Source organism: Gymnoscopelus microlampas, assembly GCF_963454915.1.
Source record: "Gymnoscopelus microlampas genome assembly, chromosome: 14".
NCBI lineage: Eukaryota > Metazoa > Chordata > Actinopteri > Myctophiformes > Myctophidae > Gymnoscopelus > Gymnoscopelus microlampas.
The window spans coordinates 30,926,773-30,946,582 of NC_139951.1; the positions used below are offsets into that span (position 1 = coordinate 30,926,773).

General features: G+C 40.3%; 3 protein-coding genes across 4 annotated transcripts; 1 reads left to right on the forward strand and 2 right to left on the reverse strand.

Moving 5' to 3' along the window:
• Nucleotides 1-1,018: 1,018 nt before the first annotated feature.
• mrpl10 (mitochondrial ribosomal protein L10) lies at nt 1,019-8,636 on the reverse strand. Its single transcript, XM_084078638.1, has 5 exons — nt 8,583-8,636; nt 6,588-6,757; nt 6,205-6,369; nt 5,686-5,830; nt 1,019-1,702 (listed from the first exon to the last, which is right to left on the reverse strand). The coding sequence occupies exons 1-5, from the start codon at nt 8,620-8,622 to the stop codon at nt 1,464-1,466; spliced, it is 759 nt and encodes a 252-aa protein (XP_083934764.1). The 5' UTR covers nt 8,623-8,636; the 3' UTR covers nt 1,019-1,463.
• A 303-nt stretch (nt 8,637-8,939) lies between these two features.
• LOC311060318 (pyridoxine-5'-phosphate oxidase-like) lies at nt 8,940-13,536 on the forward strand. Of its 2 annotated transcripts, XR_014602244.1 has the most exons (8): nt 8,940-9,144; nt 9,932-10,056; nt 10,141-10,240; nt 10,374-10,427; nt 10,587-10,715; nt 11,294-11,364; nt 11,487-12,596; nt 13,003-13,536. XR_014602244.1 is itself a non-coding variant. In XM_084078460.1 (7 exons), exons 1-7 carry the CDS (start codon nt 8,947-8,949, stop codon nt 11,650-11,652), a joined length of 843 nt encoding a protein of 280 aa, XP_083934586.1. In that variant the 5' UTR covers nt 8,940-8,946; the 3' UTR covers nt 11,653-13,536. The 2 variants fall into 2 exon arrangements, 1 of the variants encoding a protein (XP_083934586.1); XM_084078460.1 differs by having other exon boundaries at nt 11,487-13,536.
• An 899-nt stretch (nt 13,537-14,435) lies between these two features.
• On the reverse strand, nt 14,436-19,541 carry LOC311060457 (proline-rich protein 15-like protein B). The gene is made up of 2 exons (XM_084078639.1): nt 19,315-19,541; nt 14,436-15,813 (listed from the first exon to the last, which is right to left on the reverse strand). The coding sequence occupies exon 2, from the start codon at nt 15,784-15,786 to the stop codon at nt 15,451-15,453; it is 336 nt and encodes a 111-aa protein (XP_083934765.1). The 5' UTR covers nt 15,787-15,813; nt 19,315-19,541; the 3' UTR covers nt 14,436-15,450.
• Between the last annotated feature and the right edge of the window lie 269 nt (nt 19,542-19,810).

The following is a 19,810-nucleotide window of genomic DNA, read 5'->3' on the forward strand; positions in this document are numbered from 1 at the left end:
TCTGCACTCACTCACTCACTCACTCACTCACTCATTCACTCACTCACTGGAGATTTAAATGTTTCCAAATGATCCCAACTTTGTGAGAACAAGGGTGTGGGGGGGGGGGGGGGTAATTAAACGTATTTTCCCCATAGAAAGGTGTCGTTCACTGCCGACATGTTTTCCCTTTCTCTCCTTTATACATAGTGTTTTGTATTTGTTGCTATGTATTGTGTTATTTTTTTATGCTATGTTGATGAATTGAATACATAGCATCGTGTTATCATTTCAGCCTAAATGTCAGGCCTGGCTCACACAGTTAAAACAAGTGTTTTGTGGCTGCCTTATGCCTTATATGAGGCATAAGGCCAGTTCAATTCATTCATTCCCTATGGAAGTCACATGGTTTGATAAAACTGACTTGCCTCACGGCTCTATCACTCTACCCCCCCCCCCCCCCCCCAAAGCAAGTCAGTTTTATCAAACCATGTAACTTCCATAGGGAATTAATTGAAACGGCCTTTTCACTTAAGGCATAAGGCAGCCATAAAACGAGTATTTTCACTGTGTGAGGGAGGCCTCACTGTACCTCGTGCTGTTTCAATTTCTGACAAGTAAAGCATTCAATCAATCAATTTGTACTGATACAGACATGGTCTGATGTTGCCTAGAAGTCAGGAATAAATTAATCTGGATCAAATTAGATAATTTGTTTGGTTTTTTAAGATCAATTTGATTTGTTCTAGGCTATCAAATTATAGTCAATAGATGTAGTTTATTCCATTTAGAAATGTGGGCAGTAATAAACTACTGTAATTATGATTAACAAAAAAGTCACTGCTGTTTTTCTGCACATTGTCAAAAAGATTTTATGGTGGTGTGTGCATGTAGGTCCTACCTCACCCCACCCCACAAGTTGCTAATGAACTCAAACTGGTAAAAAAATATTACTAGTAATTGTATTTGTAATAATTTCTCACCAAAATCCCTTTACTAGTGGACAACATTAGATCAATAAAAGAATCACAAAGTTGCATGATGAAACGACAGTAACTCAATTTATTTGTAAAGCTACTCTTAAATAAAATAAACAAAATCATGAACAAACAGGGCCCAAACAGAACTGAAATGATGGCATTAGAGTTCTTGCAACACTGTACAGTGCAAGAACTCAACAGTGGCAGGGGTTGAAACAACAGATATATACTGTAAGTGGACATTAGTTCAAGTCTGCAGACTCCCTCGTTGGTCCAGGAAGGTGCTTATATACGGTCGGCTGCACACAAAGACTTTGACTGGATTAAGCCACCCGACACAAATGTACAAGACTGACTCAATCTTGACAATTCAGCTGGGACAGCAACAGTGGTTGCCAAACAAGGAGAAGTGCACAAGACAAAGTGCACGTCTCAACTTCAGCCTCCTTCTGCGTCACGATACTGCTAGGCAACAGTTCCAGGTACCTTCCAAAGACCGAAACTCTACACCGTCTCCTCCACCTTGGGAGCTTCCTGTTCGCCGGCCTCGGGGCTCTGCTGTTTGACGTACTGCTGCAGCAGGGCCGATAGGTGGGCCGGGTGGCGCTGCAGCATGGCGGCTGTCCGCGAGGTGAGCATGGTCAGGCCGCTCACCAGCTCTCCCTGCACCACGGTGACTGATGGCAGCTTGGAGTAGCTCAGCAGCCCCTCTGGACTCAGCAACGTGTTCTCGATGCAGGCTCCTGTTGGGACAGGAGGGGGGAGATTAGTGGCGTTGTGTGACACCTTGATCCACACTTAAACCCTATATAATTTGTTGACTGGCGGGGCCCCCCGGGGGTCTACTTGGTCTCCTCATTTTTCCCTCTACACCAAATCTCGGCTAATTTCACCAAATGTTCACCTATTGTGACAAAATAAAGGTATCTATCTATCTACATGCTGAGAAGTGTCAGTGCTCTTTTTAAATCATGTCAAGTGATTCTGAGCCAACTCTTTGCCTTTGTTTTTCAAGGTCTGATCATTCACTTTAGAATGTGGAGTGAAAACTATAGTAATATCTGTTATACTACTTTTACTGAGAGTAAAAAAAAAAACGAGTTTGGAATAGGAAACATATTTGTGCTAGTAAACATTTAACTATGTCAGTTTGATAGGTGGGAGCAACCTCCCATAGGTGGGGGCACCTGCTTTAGAATGTGGAACATACTCTAAGAGTAATGACTATTTGTAGTTTATTTGGGTACTAAACTTTAGAATGGGGAACGTACTCTAAGAGTAATAATGACTACGGTATTTGTAGTTTTTTTGGGTACTACTAACTATGCTTAGTTACACAGGAATAATTACATTAACACCTACGTCAGGACCACAATGGAAACAAGCCCCAAGGGCCTTTTGTGTTATCCTTTTAAAAATCATTGTAAGATCGTACCTCTGTACTATTACTATGTTAATAAAGTATTCAATCAAGCAATTTATTAATACTTATTGTAGAATGTGGCACGCAAAATGAGGAGATCCAACTATAAATGAATGTTACGTATGGAAACGCCGATCCAAACAATATGCCCATATATGGGCAGGCCCGGATCTAGCCCCTCCGAAACACTCAGCATAGCCAACACCGAGGCACTCCATCTCCTTTTATGCAGATCTCCATTTGTGAGGAGTTTGCATGTTCTCCCCGTGTCCCCTGGGGTAGGTACTCTCACAAAAAACATGCAGTAATCCTGGTCTCTATACTGCCTCCCCCGGGTCAACCGGGGAGCCTGATTGAGGGTAAAGGAACTGGTTGGAATAACGTATTCCTTCCACGCGCTACGTCCTACCGGGGAAACTTCCCCCTGTCAGGTGATAAGAAGCGGCGTGCTCACTCCTCATGCATTGAAGGAAGCATGAGCTCAGTTCGGGGCTCCACCCAGGCTGGCAGAGTGAGAGTAGCACCCAGGATTACATTCTTCGGCAATTGGCACTGGGTGAAAAAATGGGTTACAAAAATCGTGGGATACATTTATTTCTTTTTTAAGAAAAAAGAAAAGATCACCATGGATCATCATCACACACAAATGTTTCACGAAAGTCTCGGATGGCTTTTGCCTTTTCATTTTCCTGTAGCCTAGTCAGTCTCCACTTGAGTTTTAACATATGGCCTACCATCTCCACTCTCGCTTGTTATCACATCGTTGCTCAATCAATGACTCTGATGATCAATCATGTGCCATACAGTCTTTATTTCTAATTATATACAATTAACAAAGATAGCACACATTTCTCACCTCCTTTCCTCTAAACTACAGCACTGATGGTTGTTTATTTGGTAGCATTTCATAGTGTGTCTGTGTGACTGACTGGTTTTACTAATTGCATTAACGGTGTGGGAGAGCGGAGAGGTGCGCTGCGACGTTGTCAGTTTAATAGCCGCCCCTCTACCCCCCTCCGCAGCTCAGGTAGCAGCCAGGCTGCATAGCAGGCTCCCCAGTTCAAGGCAACAGCAGAGGGACCGTACCTATGTTCCCCATAGGACCTAACCTAAACCTAACCCTAACCCTAGTGGGGGAACATAGAACCCGGGGAACATAGGGATGACCCCCAGACAGGCAGTATCACAAAGTTTATTCAGCCATGCACACAGTGATGTGACTTGCAAACGAGTGATAGAATACAGATAACGCAAGGGAGCACCGGCCCTGTATACGGGCATAAAAAGGGACACAGGCAGGTAGACAGACACAGAGATATCCACATATGGGCATAAAAGGGACACAGACAGACAGACAGCATAACCAGAGGGCATGCATTTCCAACAGGCACCTAGTAATGACTAATATTTAACTAATAAAGTATTAATACTCATGCTAAGATGTAACTAATATTGATGGTTAAAGGATAAAGGTTTTGCCATTGTTAACGTTGTGTAGCCATTGAAATTCCACGACGGACAAAAGCATTTCTCCTACTTACAGTATGGTCAGTCTTGCCAAAGCAAATAGAGCAATTTTTTTTTAAGTCAAAGAACTCCATTGTTGTCCATAAAAGTCCCAGAGCCGTACTGATGGGTTGGGCAATGTAATTCATAATTACAACGAACCTGGGCATTGTAGTTTTTCCTGGAACAACTTTATGAAGCAATTGCAGGGGCTTTCAAAATGTAAACATGGCAATGTGCATGCACAGGGATGGACAATGAACAATAATCTGCAGATTTTAAATTTCCAGGAAACATTACGATGCCTGTGTTATTCAAAATCATGAATTATACAAACCAAAGCAACTCTGGGACTTATTTTTAACACATTCTTAGACAACAATGGAGTTCCATGAATTACAGATATGAACTATATTTGTTTTGGCAAGACTGGCCGTCTGGCCTTGACTGTAAGTAGGTGAAATGCATTTTGCGGGCATGGAGATTTCATAGACTATGCTGAGTTTCATAGGCAACTTTGTTGAGTTTGTGTGCGCTCCAAGCAGCAACACTGCCAAAATGGAAAGATGCCATGTTTGTCCCCTCAGGATAAGGCCTGTGCAATATGGTAAGTGGAAGCTGGTGTTCCATTACGCAGAGTGGCAGCATTATTTGGTGCCAGCCCTGGTAAGATTGGTGTCAATCTGAGGCGAACTCATGTATTGTAACATCCCTCGCTGCTCTGGTTACAGCCAAGCTAACCCTCTCTCCCAAACAATTCACTTCAGACCTCGTTGTTATATCTACTCTTAAATTGTTTATATCTTACTCTCACTGTTTGGAGATACTCTGTTTATTTGCTTAGTTACTTCAATAAGTGTCTGTACTACCTATGAGTATGTAAAATAACAAAAACGAATAAACAAAACGTTTTAAAAAATATATATATATCTACTCTTAAAATCTGGCCCCAATTCCGTCAGCATTTTAATTTTAGTGGCTTCTTCTTAGAAGGCCCCATATGCAATAACCATTTATTTCTCCCTGCTAAACTGGATGCCAGCTTTGTTTACTGGCAATGATCAGGCCTGGACAAATTCACAGATCTTTTCATAGACTTTCGCCACTTTCAATGACCTTTCCCTCAAATTCATCCTCCACCGTTCACATCTATTTCGGTACTTTCAAATCAGACACTTTGTTCAAACCCAAAGTTCAACCTTTCCTAATCTAGAATCAGACTTGAAATTTGATATTTTGTTACACATCTCTGCTCAACTTTAAGGTCTCATATCAAACATTTACAGTTCTATTTCTTCATTTAATGACTCCTCACTCAGCAAGATTAAGGGGGACTGGGAGGGGGAACCTTGGTGTAGAGATACTGGAGGATACGACTGACTAGAAGGCTGTTATTTCATGGTCTGTGAACCCCGACTGATTGGATTGACTAGTATGGTGTTATTTTGGCTACATGTATGGTAAACTGGTGCTGTAAATATGTACACCACACCTATCACCCACAAGGGTATATGTTACAACTGTATGCATTTACCTCGTTATTAGTTTTTTAAATTTTGTTTATTTTCTACTTGTTTTTCCTTTACTCAGTCATAATTCAATGTTTGTCTTGTTGACAGTATGGACATAGTCCTCTGGGGTGGGGGGGGATATGGGGAGAAAAAATAAAAGAAACGGGGGGTACGGAGAAAAAATATTTCAGTTTTGTCTTTCTATTTTGATGCTGTATACAAACACTACAAATACAAGCGTTACAGATGCACACACTTATGGTGGGCGATTCTGTGACATACATACCTAGTAGAACCATCTGAGGGCTGCCTCTCAGTGTCAGCAGCAGTTCCTTTACTTTTGGCTCTTTACTGACAAACAATACTGTCTGGCCGATGAACAGGGGCAACATGTTGCAGTATATGCCGTTTTGGAGAAACGACCTCATTACCTGAAAATAACACAATCAAAGACCAAAATAATCTGTATGAACACTTTTACAAAGGGGAAAAGGTGTGTGTGTGTGTGTGTCTGTCTGTCTGTCTGTCTGTCTGTCTGTGTGTGCGTGCGTGAGAGAGAGCAAGGTTACACCAGGCACCAGCAAAAATATTAGTAGTGTTGGTCATTAGCCTTGCTGTTATTCTATAAGCTACTCTGACAGGTGACTATTTCATCACCTGTTTTCTGTCCAATTCCAAATAAAATGTGGGTTAGTGAAAAGTAAAAATGGCTAGTGGACACCTGCATCTATCCACCTCTGTGACTCGTCATACAATTCTTCTGGACCCCATTTTCAAAACAGCTATATGGGCAAGGAAGTTGTACCTCATTGGGGATGAACTTGATGGCGATTCCATGTTTATGAAGTCTGCGCTTGAGTATCAGCATGTCTTCAGCATTGATGGAATTATTTTGGATGACAGCAATCATCTTGCTGTCTTGAAATACATGCTTTACTTCTTTCTTTAAAAGCACCATCAGGCCATTCTCCTACAGACAGAACAGAAGTCAGAGTCAATTGGGAGATAACACAGACTTGTACCACTTAGATATTCTAAAGACTAGACAGGTTAGATTGTTTAAGCAGGTGTACATTTCCTCAATTCCGTTATAAAGCCTTGATTAGACTGCATGCAAATGTATTCACACATCAAACTGATAAGTAGGCGGAAAACGTTAAAAGAAACTGAAGGTCTCGGATTACTTACCTCTTTAACAGCTATGGTTTCTGGTGGATAAGCGCCCCGGGGAATAGGTGGTTTGGGGGGAATGTACTGAGTGACAGCCAAAAACTTCTGTTTCATGATGTGCATGGGCTTTTTGTGTCGGGTCACAGCCTTGGACCCATGCCGCACACTCTGTGTCAGGGGCAGCCATCCTAAAAAGTCAGAAAGCATACATTTCAGGGCTTATAGAACTACAATTTGTCTAATTTTGGCGGTTATGACATTTTTTTTTAAATCTTTTCTTCAGTCAAGTGATGTCATGCAGTGGTGGAAAAGGTGCTCCCATTGTTTACTTAAGTAAGTATCAATACTGCAATGTAGAAGTGCTCTGTTACAAGTGAAAGTCCGGCATACAAAAATTACTTGAGTAAAAGTGCAAAAGTATTGGTATCAAAATGCACATTAAGTACCAAAAGTAGAAAGTACTCATTATGCAGAATGTCCCATTTCACAAATTCTCAAATTAATAAAATGTCTGAAAATCTTTTGAAAATAGCAGATCTACACACTCACAATGTGTCGCATCGCGATGCATTGTGAGCTTGTAGATCTGCCATTTTCAAATGACCGAAATGCATATAGGGCTGAAGTGGTTAAAGGTAGGGTATGTGATTTTCTTTGGTTAAAATATGTGTTATATTCTGATAGTACTCATTGCTATAGAGTGTTTGTTCAGTAAAAGGAGTCTCCTTGTCTATCCAGGTCTTTATCAAACAGAAAATGCATTTTCGTTTCAGTTTCAGTTTCATTTCCAATTTTATCCAATCAGGAACTCAATCAGGATACAGATTAAACAAGTGAAATTGGAAGTGATGACACTAAGAAATGAGCAGGCAAATTGGAACTGGAACACTATAAGAATGAAGCTTAAAAAGACAGGGAGACTCCTGTTACTGAACAAACACTATATAGCAATGATTACTATCAGAATATAGTGCTTTAACCTTTTAACAAAATACTTTTTGTTTTAACCCAAAAATATCACTTACCCTACCTTTAATGTATGTTTTGTAATAATAATCAAAATATACAAAGTAACTAGTAACTAACGTTTTCAAATAATTGTAGTGAAGTTAAAGTGCAATATTTGCCTCTGAGATGTAGTAGAGTGGAAGTACAAGTACTGAAAATTGGAAATACTCCAGTAAAGTAACGCACGGCACACCTAAATGTGCCCATGCATGTGATAGAACCCACAACTTTCCTCCAACTGACGTCTTGCTTATTCGCTCTATTCACAGCAGTCATATTATGAAGACATTCACAGGTGTGTTACCAATGATACTAATGAAGGCTCTGTTCCATTCTGGTCTAACAGAGTCAGGGTGCTGATATTGTGCATGTTGGCTCACTGGAAACACTCTGTTACACCAGTGGGTCTACAGTTAGGGTCCAGGGACCCTCATGGGCTTCCAAATGGCCCCTTGCAGGTGTGTAACTCTGAGAGTGTACAAATGCGGGTCCATTTGGTTCCATTTGTACACTCTCAGAGTTATGGGGGTCGTGGAAACCACTGAGCTAGACTAAATGGAACAGAGCCTTCATTAGTATCATTGATAACACCTGTGAAGCAAGTGATAATATGGCTGCTGTGCATAGAGCCTATTGTTATTTTGATATTGCAATTAGCTTGTTTGTTTACATGAGAGTATAAATCCAGCATGGCCTGGATCAAGATTAGATATATTTTATCATTTGCATATCTCATACGAAAGTAAAAGTCACAGTCGTTGAAATACATCTACGATAGTCTTGATCCAAGGCTAATCCAGTCATGTATCACTTCACCAGGATATGAATGAATAATAGCAATAAGCTATCCGCTATCTAATAGAAATAGCACTTAGTAAGTGAACTCATATTTTGTCAGACAACACATAGATAAGATATGAGCCTTCTATAACATGATCTGGTTCTTACTTTTTTTTTAACACTTGCCTACGTGTAAAATATGTCATGTATGAAACGGTGTATTACCTTGTTTGGGTAACAGCCTTCCACACAAGGTCGCCGCCATCTTTGTTAGGGAGAAACACCACGTGACCCTGTGACGGTGTCACCGTTGACGTGTTGTTATAATAATCGATGGCATCGCTTTATCTGTATCTTTCTACTGGAAATGATGATCGTTGTGCCTCTTATACGCATTTTCAATACGCAAACCTAACTGATACGTGACAACATGATACATGTACATTATACATAATAGATCATTTATGTATTATTGTTATGTATTTAATTTAGTTACAAAACACTTTTGTGTAATGTTTTGCCTTACGTAAGGCAGGCAGCGCGCTGAGCGCGGTGACGTCAGTATCACTGGTGAGTGTGTTGTACAAGCATGAGGCGCATACTCAGTGGCATTTTGTGTAATAAAAGTATATTGAGCAATTTGAGGAGAAATCCGCCGTCTCCTGCATTTCTGGCAGCTCGTCGTCAAGTTATTTCCCATTTGCGTTTTTGCAGCAAAACATCAACGAGTGACACTACAGCCATGGATCTCAGTGACATGAGGAAAAAATACAAAGGAGACGAGGAAGTGAGTATATTGAGTCGACTTTGTTGCATTATAATAAAACATTTCCTCAGTTAACAGTTAACCTTTGGTCACTGCAGCTTGTTGATCTACAATGCCTTGCAAATGACACGACTTGAGTATGTTTCCCCTTAGCATGAATGGAGTAGCCGCAGAATGCCTTATATTCCATACATTGAACGCATGCAATGCATGGAATATCATGCTAGGGCTAGAATGGGAGATGCACGGAGATGATGTTGACCTTCCTTTCTGCCTCATCTAACCCAGAGGTTCTCAACCTTTTGGCGACCCCCCCAAAATAATCATATTTGAACTGAGGACCCCCCAACCTGATAAGCAGTAACACTTAGAATGCAGGAGTTTGCATTACATTTTGTTTGACTTGGTTCTACACATAACTATTGTGAAAATAGCAGATCTACAAGCTCACAGTGCCTCCCGTGTGTGAGCTTGTATATATCGACCATTTTCACAATTTTTGCCTCTTTCATATAGTATTTGACATTATTTATAGTATAGCTTGTTCATCACCTTTGATGCAGTAACAGCCTTTTTCTTTCTTTCCTTTTTTTGAAGTATTCAAAATGTCTTAAAAGTCCTTAAAGTGACAGGTTGAACCACTGATCTAACCAACCAGTAGAGAAGAAATAAATATCAGAACCAACCCTAACACAGTCAAATTTGACTGATGTGCTGACACCGCCTCTTTCACAGTGATCTGTGTGGGTTTCTGTGCACTGTGTGCAGTCTGCAGTGTGCACTCATCTTGTAATGATTTCATTCGCAGTGCTTTGAGGAGAATCAGCTCTCTTCCCTGGACCCAATCAAGCAGTTTGGTGATTGGTTTGACCTTGCCACACAGTGCCCTGAAATTGGAGAGCCAAATGCCATGTGCATCGCCACATCTACCAAGTTAGTACCAGCAGCTTTGCCAGTGGATGTCACTTATTTATTTCTCATTTTCAGCGACAGCTTTATTTCTCTCTGTCTTTAAAGGGATGGGCGTCCCTCCGCACGTATGGTGCTGCTGAAAGGTTACAGCAACGAAGGCTTTCGCTTCTTTACCAACTATGAGAGTCGAAAGGGGGGTGAGCTGGTCAGTAGCATCCTTATCCTGTCTCTCTTTCTGTTTGTCTGTCTGTCTGGCTGTCTCTCTGTCTGTCAATCAATCAATCATTGTTGTATTTTTTTGCAGTTTGCAAACTTTGCAACTTTTTTGTGTCCACTAGGAGAGCAACCCTTATGCATGTCTTGTCTTTTACTGGGAACCCCTGAACAGATCGGTAGGTAAAGCTGTGCTGGCCTGTCATATTCTTATCTTTACAATGTATGTCATGCTTACGATAATGTTAGTGAATTTCTCCCACACATAGCTATGGACACCATTGACCCCACACCCCATGTACGACATAAGTCTGTACATTTAATTTGTATGCCCACAGATTCGCATCGAAGGCAACGTGGAGCGCATCCCATACCAGAGCTCCTGTGATTATTTCCACTCCCGGCCCAAGAGTAGCCAGATCGGTGCTGTCGTCAGCAGACAAAGCACTGCGGTTCCTAACAGAGATGTAAGAGCCAAAACAACATCATCTATTAATTTATTTGGCAATTAAAGGGATATTTCACTTTTTTTTTAAAGGGTAATTTTAACGTCTACTCAGGCTTTTGGGAGCACCCCGGACAGTTTTTAAGTTGCTTGATTATCAGACATGCCCCCTTCCTATACAAACCCATTGTAACTTGAAAGATGAAAAAACATGAATACAATAAAAAATGATAATAATAATAAATGAAAAAAGTAATTGAAAAAACACGGCCCCTCACATAGGAGGGCAGGGTGAGTCACCAGAATCAAGGAGTTTGAAGTTATAATGGGTTTTTATAGGAAGGGGGCGTGAATATCAAATATCTAAATGCTTAATCAAGCAACTTAAAAACTGTCTGGGGGGCTCACAAAAGCCTGAGTAGACGATAAAATACCCACATTTTTTTTAAAGTGAAATATGCCTTTAACTGCACACAGAATTCTTACAGTATCTAGACTGTATACGTCCCTGTGATGGATGGAGGGAAATGTCTTGAATTAAAATGTGTCTTTGTGAAAGCCTGTGGCTTGAGTGATTTACGGAAGAATTCTTTCTCACAGTACCTGAGACAGAAAAATACAGAACTGGAGCAACGGTACAAGGATACAGAGGTGCCCATGCCTGATTATTGGTGGGTACAAGATTCTAAGCAGCTTGTAATACTCATTGTATTAGTAGTCATCGTCACTTGTGAATGTAGTCAACTTACGTGGACATAATGTACTGAGTGTCCTTTGCTTTCCTTTGGTACAGGGGCGGCTATATTGTAAAACCGTACTACATAGAGTTTTGGCAGGGTCAAACCAACAGGCTTCATGACCGCATCGTTTTCACAAAGCCCAAGAATGGAGAGTCGATCCAGGAAGACTTTCAGCACCCTGCAGAGGGTGGCTGGGTATACCAGCGACTCTCCCCTTGATTAAAGCTACAGTCCGTAAGTTTTATATACTTGTAACGATGTGTGAACCACAATAAAAATGGCGGTGTCATACTTGACACCAGGGTCTACATTTCTCAATGGAAGAGTAGAGAGACTACTGTACCTCCAACCACTGCAGATGTACTACATAATGTTTTATTCATTAAAATATGTCCAGGATTGTAACTTTAACACTTCTGCAGAGTTGAATAGGCTCTTTTTATATAATGTAACTGTATGTGTAGGGCTGTCACGATTCCACATTTAAGTTGACGATTAATTGTCACTCAAATAATTGCGATTAATGATTTAATTGTGTGTTTGGCCATTGAACATTGGAACATATGAAGCCTTTGTGATCAAAAATTGCACAGGGCAGATATGACAAATAACTGAAAGATATAAAGAAATGATTGACATATTTAATCATTTTATACGTGTAGCAGAAATAGCTGATCGACAAGCTTATTGCGTTGTAAGCTTGTAGATCAGCTATTTCTGCTATTTTTAATATTTGAAAATGTGTGAAAATCTTTCAACATGGAAACGATTATGACGATTATGCAAAAATAATTGCAATTATCTCAAATAATTGCAATTAGACGATTTTGTAATAATTGTGACAGGCCTATGTATGTGGTGGAAACTAGAGATTGGGCTTAGGATATGAATATGAATTTAACAAATCATTGTCTTTACCTCACTAGAAGTAACTGCTTGTGTAAGTGTGTGTGTGTAAATTACCTTGATGTTGAAGAGATCTATGAGATTTAGCGTAATTAGTCATATGTATGTGATGTTTTTGTCAACCAAACAGAACCATAGTGATGTATTGCAGGGTTCCTCTGTTTGTTTTCCATGGTAACCATGGGTAATGAAAAAGTGTGATGCAGCCTATGTATATTGTACAACTACAACCTAACATGTTGTACTCTATACCAGCGGTTTTCAACAGGTGGTCCGTGGACCACTGGTGGTCCGTGAAGGTATTGCATGTGGTCCCTGACCATGCATTTAGTAATGAAGGATTTTTTTTCTTCTACGGAACAGCGCATTAATGCACTGGTGACCTATGATGACGTGTCAATGTTGTCAGTTACTGGGAAGTCTGAGGTCAAGAACTTCCACAGAAAAGGGAATCTCAAGAAGTTTACCGGATTTCCTGATTGAGTCATCATTATTAGGAAATGTGCCCATACGACGCATGCATAGCAAGTGTTAACAAAGCACTAATTTTAGCCCATATCCCCAGTTCCCCACCCAACACAACAGTGGTCCCCAGGTTGATTCTTAGTCAGGGTGGTGGTCCCTGCTTCACAATCAGTTGAAAACCCCTGCCCTATACAGTAGGAACCTGCAACTTTCTGTTTAATAAATATGAATTCGCACAAAATTCATAATATGTGACATGCACTGTCTGTCACATGTGAGCAAAGTCTGTCCACTTGCTGGCATATAAGGATTGACAGTAGAATGGGCCATTCATCAGTAATGCTTTTGACCTCTGGAAGCTGTGTCTAATGCCATGAAAAGCACAGTTTTTTACATCACTGTCCTTTTTTCAATCATGTATAATTTACAGTAGTAGTTGAATAACCTTACATTTCAAGATGCGTCTGATTTCTCTCTTTATTGTTCACATAGTCTCAATCATGAACCCGGCTAAGAGTTCAATTCACCCTATCTCAGTCTTAAATATATGTCTGTGCATCCAACTTTCTTTTAACAGTGAGATTAAAAGAGCTGGTATTATTTGTGCCAAGTTTCTTCAGTGTACAATGCAGTTTAATGAATGTTTGTGGATGATGTAATTTTTTTATAGCCCACTGATTGAAGGAAATTGGATTTGTTCTATTTTCAGTGGCAGTTATCAATTGTGAAATGGTCTCAATAATAAAATGATATTTCTAAGTCAAGACTAGGTTCCCTTTTTGCCAGTAGGTGTCAGTAGTGCAACACCTGAACACAAACCTGTAGATGAGGGCAAAAATGTCTTCCCAGAGGAATTAGATAAGCTCAGAGAACTACCCCCCCCCCCCCCCCCCCCCCACCATTACTATGGCATTACTATTTCTATCATTGCTGCCTTGAGCCTTACCCACTGAGAATATCTATGTAATTGAACCGTTTTTAAAAAATATTTATTGTAGGCAACATGCAAAAACCTTTATTAATGGCTAATAACAAATGTCACAACCATAGTTGTGCAAATAATCTGGACCAGCTCCTGTCCTGGGAAGGCCCGCCTTACAGTTTGAAAACCTATGGAATAGACAGAACAAAATTCTAAATATTGTTATGCACTACCAACTGGAATGGAACGGTCCCACAGCTGGAGTTACATGATGCAGAATGTCTCATTCATATTCTAATGTAATGTAGAACTTAGCATTGGTCCATCTCATGCTGGTCTCCCCTTACCATCACCATGCCAACACAACCTCAGACATCACACAACTTCAGCTCAGATAAAGTAACATCCTGGGCTTGGATAGAATTCCATCTAAAGTAATATCTACTCAAAGTAAGGTAAGCCCACAGTCCCTCATTTTAACCCCATTAACCCTGGCATCCCTATTTTGAGCAAAGTGAATCAAAAGTAGCTAAAATAGCAGATCTACATGCTCATAACGTGTCTTGATGTGACGCGTTGTGAGCTTGTAGACTGGCTAGTTTCGCTATTCCTTGTACATTGAAGTATAGGGCATAGGTGGTGAAGCCCATTTTGAGAAACCATTTTATGAATGGCTCAAGCCTTTCCTACTACAGAAAAAGCAACTAGGTTTCCTTCGTACCAACACAGTAACACATTTATTAAAAACAAAATACAATTTTCACGTTAGGATTTCTGAAAGTTATCTTTCATAGTATAAATGAAATTATTTAGTTATACATAACTGTGATACTTCCATTTTATAAACAGTCATCACACAACAACACACTTTAATTTCCTTGATCATAAGAATCTCCCCTATAATTTGTTTGCACTTGTATGTGATGTGTGTCTACACACTGACATTTCTCTGTCCTGGACATTAAAAAAGCACATTTTTCATTATAAAATGCTATACATCAATTTTAGCAAAAACAAAATTGTAATTTAACTCAGTAATTATAAAACAGATGATTCCATCCACAACATGTTTATCTGGTAGGCAAATGTGTTAAACTAGCAAGTAACTTAAATGACAAAACAGAGTTTCATTCTCCGGTCTCTGTATTTTGTAAAAATAGGTACAGCTGATCTTTAAACAGTGGACATCTCATTTTGACGCGAGACTCCTCAAACAGCAATGCAAAATGGCCCCAGACCAGTGCCTCACATGCATTCCCTACCTTACTGGTTATGTTTCTATGGTCTTTTTGCTGATAGCAGCTGTTTGTTTGTATATGGGTGAGTGAGACTCCATTGGTTACAGTATCTACCTGGGTGTGGTACCTGGTAACAAGTGTTTATCCAAGTTGCACGTTTGCAGATTTAGTGCCAGTTTGGCTGTGCTTGTGTATTTTCTTTTTAGCCCTCTTTCTGTATATACTTTTATGATTGTGACACTGACATATGACACTCACGTGTGTGCACAGGCACGTTTGTGTGTGTGTGTGTGTGTGTGTGTGTGTGTGTGTGTGTGTGTGTGTGTGTGTGTGTGTGCGCGCGCGCACGCGTTTGCATGCAAGTGTGCGGGTGTGTGCGTATGCACACAGAAACGTTGGTATGTATTTATAGAAGACCATGAAGCTTAATTTATTCTTCACCGTATGACGGTATCACACAGAGAATAATTGCTTTTCACACATGGCTTATTTGTTATTTTTATGGTTCTCGTCTGTGAGGCTGTGCTCAGGGAAGAGGTTCGGGTTCTCGGCCAGCGTGGCACGGATCTTCTTCTTCTCTTTGAAGCGGCCAGAGTGGGACACCTTGACATGGCGGCCTTTGGTGGCAGACTTATCCACAATCTTCTCCAGTCTGGCGTTGAACTGGCTGTCCATTGCGTCTGTGCATGGAGGTGGGCCATTGCTGGGGGGCTCCTTATTCCCAGTGTTGCTGCCATACTCGGCTGGGATCTCATACAGAACCTTGGCCTCGCTCTTCTTCTTGCGCATGAAGGTCAGCTTCCACCAGCTAGGTTCAGCCATGGCACAGACAGAGACTGGGAGACTGACCTGCAGAGTACAGGGTACATACAACGTTTGTTTTCAGTCATTATCGCTCATTAAAATCATAATACAGAAAGACATTGAGATTGCTAAGAGCAAATATGAACAAGAAGTTTGTATAATGTTTGTTTGGAAATATGTGATTGTTATTGTCTTTGTTTATTTACGTACTAGCGTCGTGGCTTGAAGCCCATTCTAGACAAATATTGACACATCTTCAGGTACCTAATCTGTATTGGGATCTCAATGCCAGCTGTAACTTGAACCAACTTGGTTCATGCTTAATACATTTTGTCTTTACATCTATGGTAGTATTTTCATTATTATTATTATGCACCCATTGCAATTGATACCAACACAACCTGTATTACAGTGAATAATTTAGATAAGTGTACACCAACGTTTTATTTAGATCATGCTGTTGTACAGTATGTGATGCAGCATTATTCTTACAATGTAATCTACTATAACTCTTATTATTAATACCTGCCTTACAAAGCAGATGTTGAATTAAGCCTTAAAGATCAGTTGGTGAGTGACACCATCGTACGGCAAAGTATACATTTGGCTTAATTCTCTAGGTTGCGTCAAAATGACAGACACTGCCCTAAGTCTATATTCTCCAGTATGCTTTTGTCCACCCATTAGATTCAGCCTTATAAACCAGACAGCATCCATGGATGACCTCTTGTCATCTGCTGCACATCTCAGTGATTAGCGAGTGTAACCTAATGGAGAGAGACACCTGACACCTGCTCTCAGCTGATAAATTAATGAACATCTAAAGAGTATCGTCTGTACATCCCATGAGATCTGATACCATCTCTGAAAAAAAGCCCTTTCGGTTGATGAGGAGCTAATCTGTTGTCACGGGGCCACTTGTTATATAATAGAAGCTTGGCAGAGCAGATGCTTTTGTTAGCATTACAAAACAACTGCATGCCCCTGGTTTATGTCTTTATGTGACTCCAACCACTGCAAACGTATGTATATATTATAAACACACAGGTAGAGAGTCTGCACATTGATCCCTGCTACTGTGGGGCTTTAGTCCTCATTGTCTGCACAGGGGGCTTATTGCACAGTCACCAGGCAACCTTTCAGCGCAGATCTTTTGCTTATGAAATGGTAATGGGATCAAGATTTCCCGGTGACAGTTTCTGCACTATAGTGGGTGCAGTCATAATCAGGAAGGGCTGAAATACTAGAATCATTATTCATAAAAAATGTAAGATAATTACAAGCTACAGCGCATTGTACTGGCACTAAAATGAGTTGGCAATGTTAACTTTAAATACCTAATTTAAGAGAAGAGTATGTTTTATGATGTGTTGCTTGTGACGTGTGAGTTAGGAGACCAGGCCACGCCAAATTGTATGATGTGGTAAAGCAATAAAAAGCCATGCTTATCATTTTCCCATGTGTCATCATCACCATGGCGAACAGTTCATCGTTAAAATGGATTATGTGGGAAGTCTGGGAACTACCTCTTTACACCACTATTATACGCTACACTGCTATAACATGATAACCTAAACACAAAAGACAGGAAAACTCCTTAATATGCCGTTTCTTACATCCATGTTGAATACACTTTAAACTGATACGCAAAACGTACGATAAATGTTACCTAGATTTACTGCTTTCCCTCATAGTTGATTAATCGATTAATCCGTCGGTTTGGTCTTAATTGACCAAGACTTTGTTAGTTTTTTTGAAGATTTTCCACGCTAGATATAACTTTTTAATCCTACCAGTCTATAGACCAATAGCCATTGTGAAATCAACATCAGAATGATAATTTCTCAGCCTCACCAACCTGAAAAGTCTGGTCTCTGCATGATTGTATGTACTGTAGAAAACTCAATTTCACAGATTTGTCAATCAACTAATCGATAAGTTAAATTCCTACGACTATTAGTCGACTAAGAATTCCTTGGGTCGAGAATAGCCCTACCTGGATTCAATTTCGTTTTTCAGTAACCCTCGAGATCTCTTAGTTTACAGGATGAACTATGACAATAAAGATTGTGTTGCATAAAGTGTCACACTTTATGCAAATATACACAACTTTGTTGAAACCCTTATCTCAGTCTTATCTGATGTCATTTGATGTCAAGTGCTGCACACGTTTAGGCCATGGCATTAACGTCACAATATATTTTTCATTGCTTGACAAAGTTTTAACACTGCCATTTCCATATGGTGGAGGTAAAAGTACAGTTTCATTAAAGTGATCCATGTCTTTGTGCCATTTCACTTATATAATTGCCAGGGGGCTTCACTTCTCTCAAGTATTTCTGGCCTAGTTGTGTCCAGACAACCAGGAAACAGGTAGCATTGCTGATTAAGATTAGCTTTTATGGGTCTGGCTTCCATAAAGGCAGCAGTTACCATCCCATGTCAGATCAAATTGTTTACACCCGTTCCCTAGCAGCTCATTCACAGTGATACTGCCCGTCAGATTTACACAATTAATCTGTAATAAATCCTGTGGCCATTGTGTCGTTTCTGTTTGAAACAAACTGTATCTGTTTCGCTGGAGCGATGTGAGGTCTTAAGTATTTATGTCTCAACAGTAATGGCATCCTGACATCAAGCACGTTCTTGATATCAAAATATTTGAGTTTATTACAGTGGATCACTTTCACATCAGAGTCAATAAGGAAACAGTTGTATTACTGTAAGTTCTTGAATTTCTTTTTTAGAAAGTTGTGTTTGACTTAGATTTGACCTTTGAGACAAAGAGTCCTGTTGACATAAAGGAGGCCCTCCATAGCTCTATTTAATAAGTTACTATGTGTTCTATTATGTGTGGGTTAGCCGGTCTGCAAAGCCCCAAAGATCACAGCAGGGAAGGAACACTGTGCTTATATTTGGAAATCACTAACCAAGTGCAAAGCCTTTCAATGGTACAATGTTTGAGCTTGAGAAAGGAGGATCCAAGGGCACCTGAACCTGTGCTATCCTGATTATTGAGCTGGAGTTTTCTAGAGTCTTGGGTTTCATCTCCTGTGCCAGGTCCACTGCTGACCCGTAACTGCAAGGTTGACTGAGTTGTTTAAGGTCCTTCGTGTCCCTCTGATACACTCTTGTGGATATTTCGTGTTCATTATATAATTGAACCTAGGGCTTGGTAATAGTAGGATTCGTCATAACCACATTCAGAATGAATGTGCAGTTTACAAATGGCCTTGGGTTACTCAACAACAACACTTGGATATTTGCTCATAATAGGACTTAACATTAACAATAGCAACCTGCTGGCCAAAAATCTCCAGCGGAACTATAAAGTTCAGTTCAGGTGAAATGTCCTTCTGCTACTTTCTGATTACATCCTGCATGGAAGTTTGGCTTGTATCACACTTTGGTTATATCACAGGAAAAACAAACACCAGCACCAACTCAAAAACAGTACATTTGATTAAGAAACTATTAATTATTAATTAATTATTAATTACTTATGGAAATAGAAAAGCCATAAGGGGAACAAAGGCGGGTTCTCACCTAGATGTCGAAGAGCTGGTGTGGACACAGTTCAGGGAGATGCTTTCAGATATGAAAACATCCCTTCATGTTAAGCTCAGTAAATCCTCTCACGCAGTTTCTATCTCTATTTTCTTCTTCTTTGTCTCTCTTTTTTGATCTTTTGAAGTCCCTCTTGAATTGACAATCAGGTGAGCAGGCACAGGTGCAGCATCTCCCTCCCTCTCCTCTCTCTCTCTCTCTCTGTCTTTGTCCTTCTGTGCTCGTTCCCTCACCAAAGCACACACCCTCCTCAAACACACGCCTAAAGCCTGCCCAGCTAAAGTGCCTAAGTGAGTAAATGTTACAGACATGTGATTTAGTGAGTCCTTTTTTTCTGCCTGCCCCAATTCACTTCAAGATTACAGTCAACACACAACACAGGGAATGTGAACTTGGTGTGAGTGGTACAGCTTTCCAAATGGTAAATTAATAGTTTTATCAGCCACACTTCAAAACTGCCTCTCTGTGTTCGTGT

Coding starts and splice junctions, on each gene's coding strand:
- mrpl10 (XM_084078638.1), bottom strand. CDS start 8,622: ATGGCGGCGACCTTGTGTGGAAGGCTGTTACCCAAACAAG. Junction 5,831..6,204: donor TCAAGTTCATCCCCAATGAG/GTACAACTTCCT, acceptor TGTTATTTTCAG/GTAATGAGGTCGTTTCTCCA. Junction 1,703..5,685: donor CCCTCAGATGGTTCTACTAG/GTATGTATGTCA, acceptor CTGTCCCAACAG/GAGCCTGCATCGAGAACACG.
- LOC311060318 (XM_084078460.1), top strand. CDS start 8,947: ATGAGGCGCATACTCAGTGGCATTTTGTGTAATAAAAGTATATTGAGC. Junction 10,057..10,140: donor TGCATCGCCACATCTACCAA/GTTAGTACCAGC, acceptor CTGTCTTTAAAG/GGATGGGCGTCCCTCCGCAC. Junction 10,716..11,293: donor CTGCGGTTCCTAACAGAGAT/GTAAGAGCCAAA, acceptor TCTTTCTCACAG/TACCTGAGACAGAAAAATAC.
- LOC311060457 (XM_084078639.1), bottom strand. CDS start 15,786: ATGGCTGAACCTAGCTGGTGGAAGCTGACCTTCATGCGCAAGAAGAAG.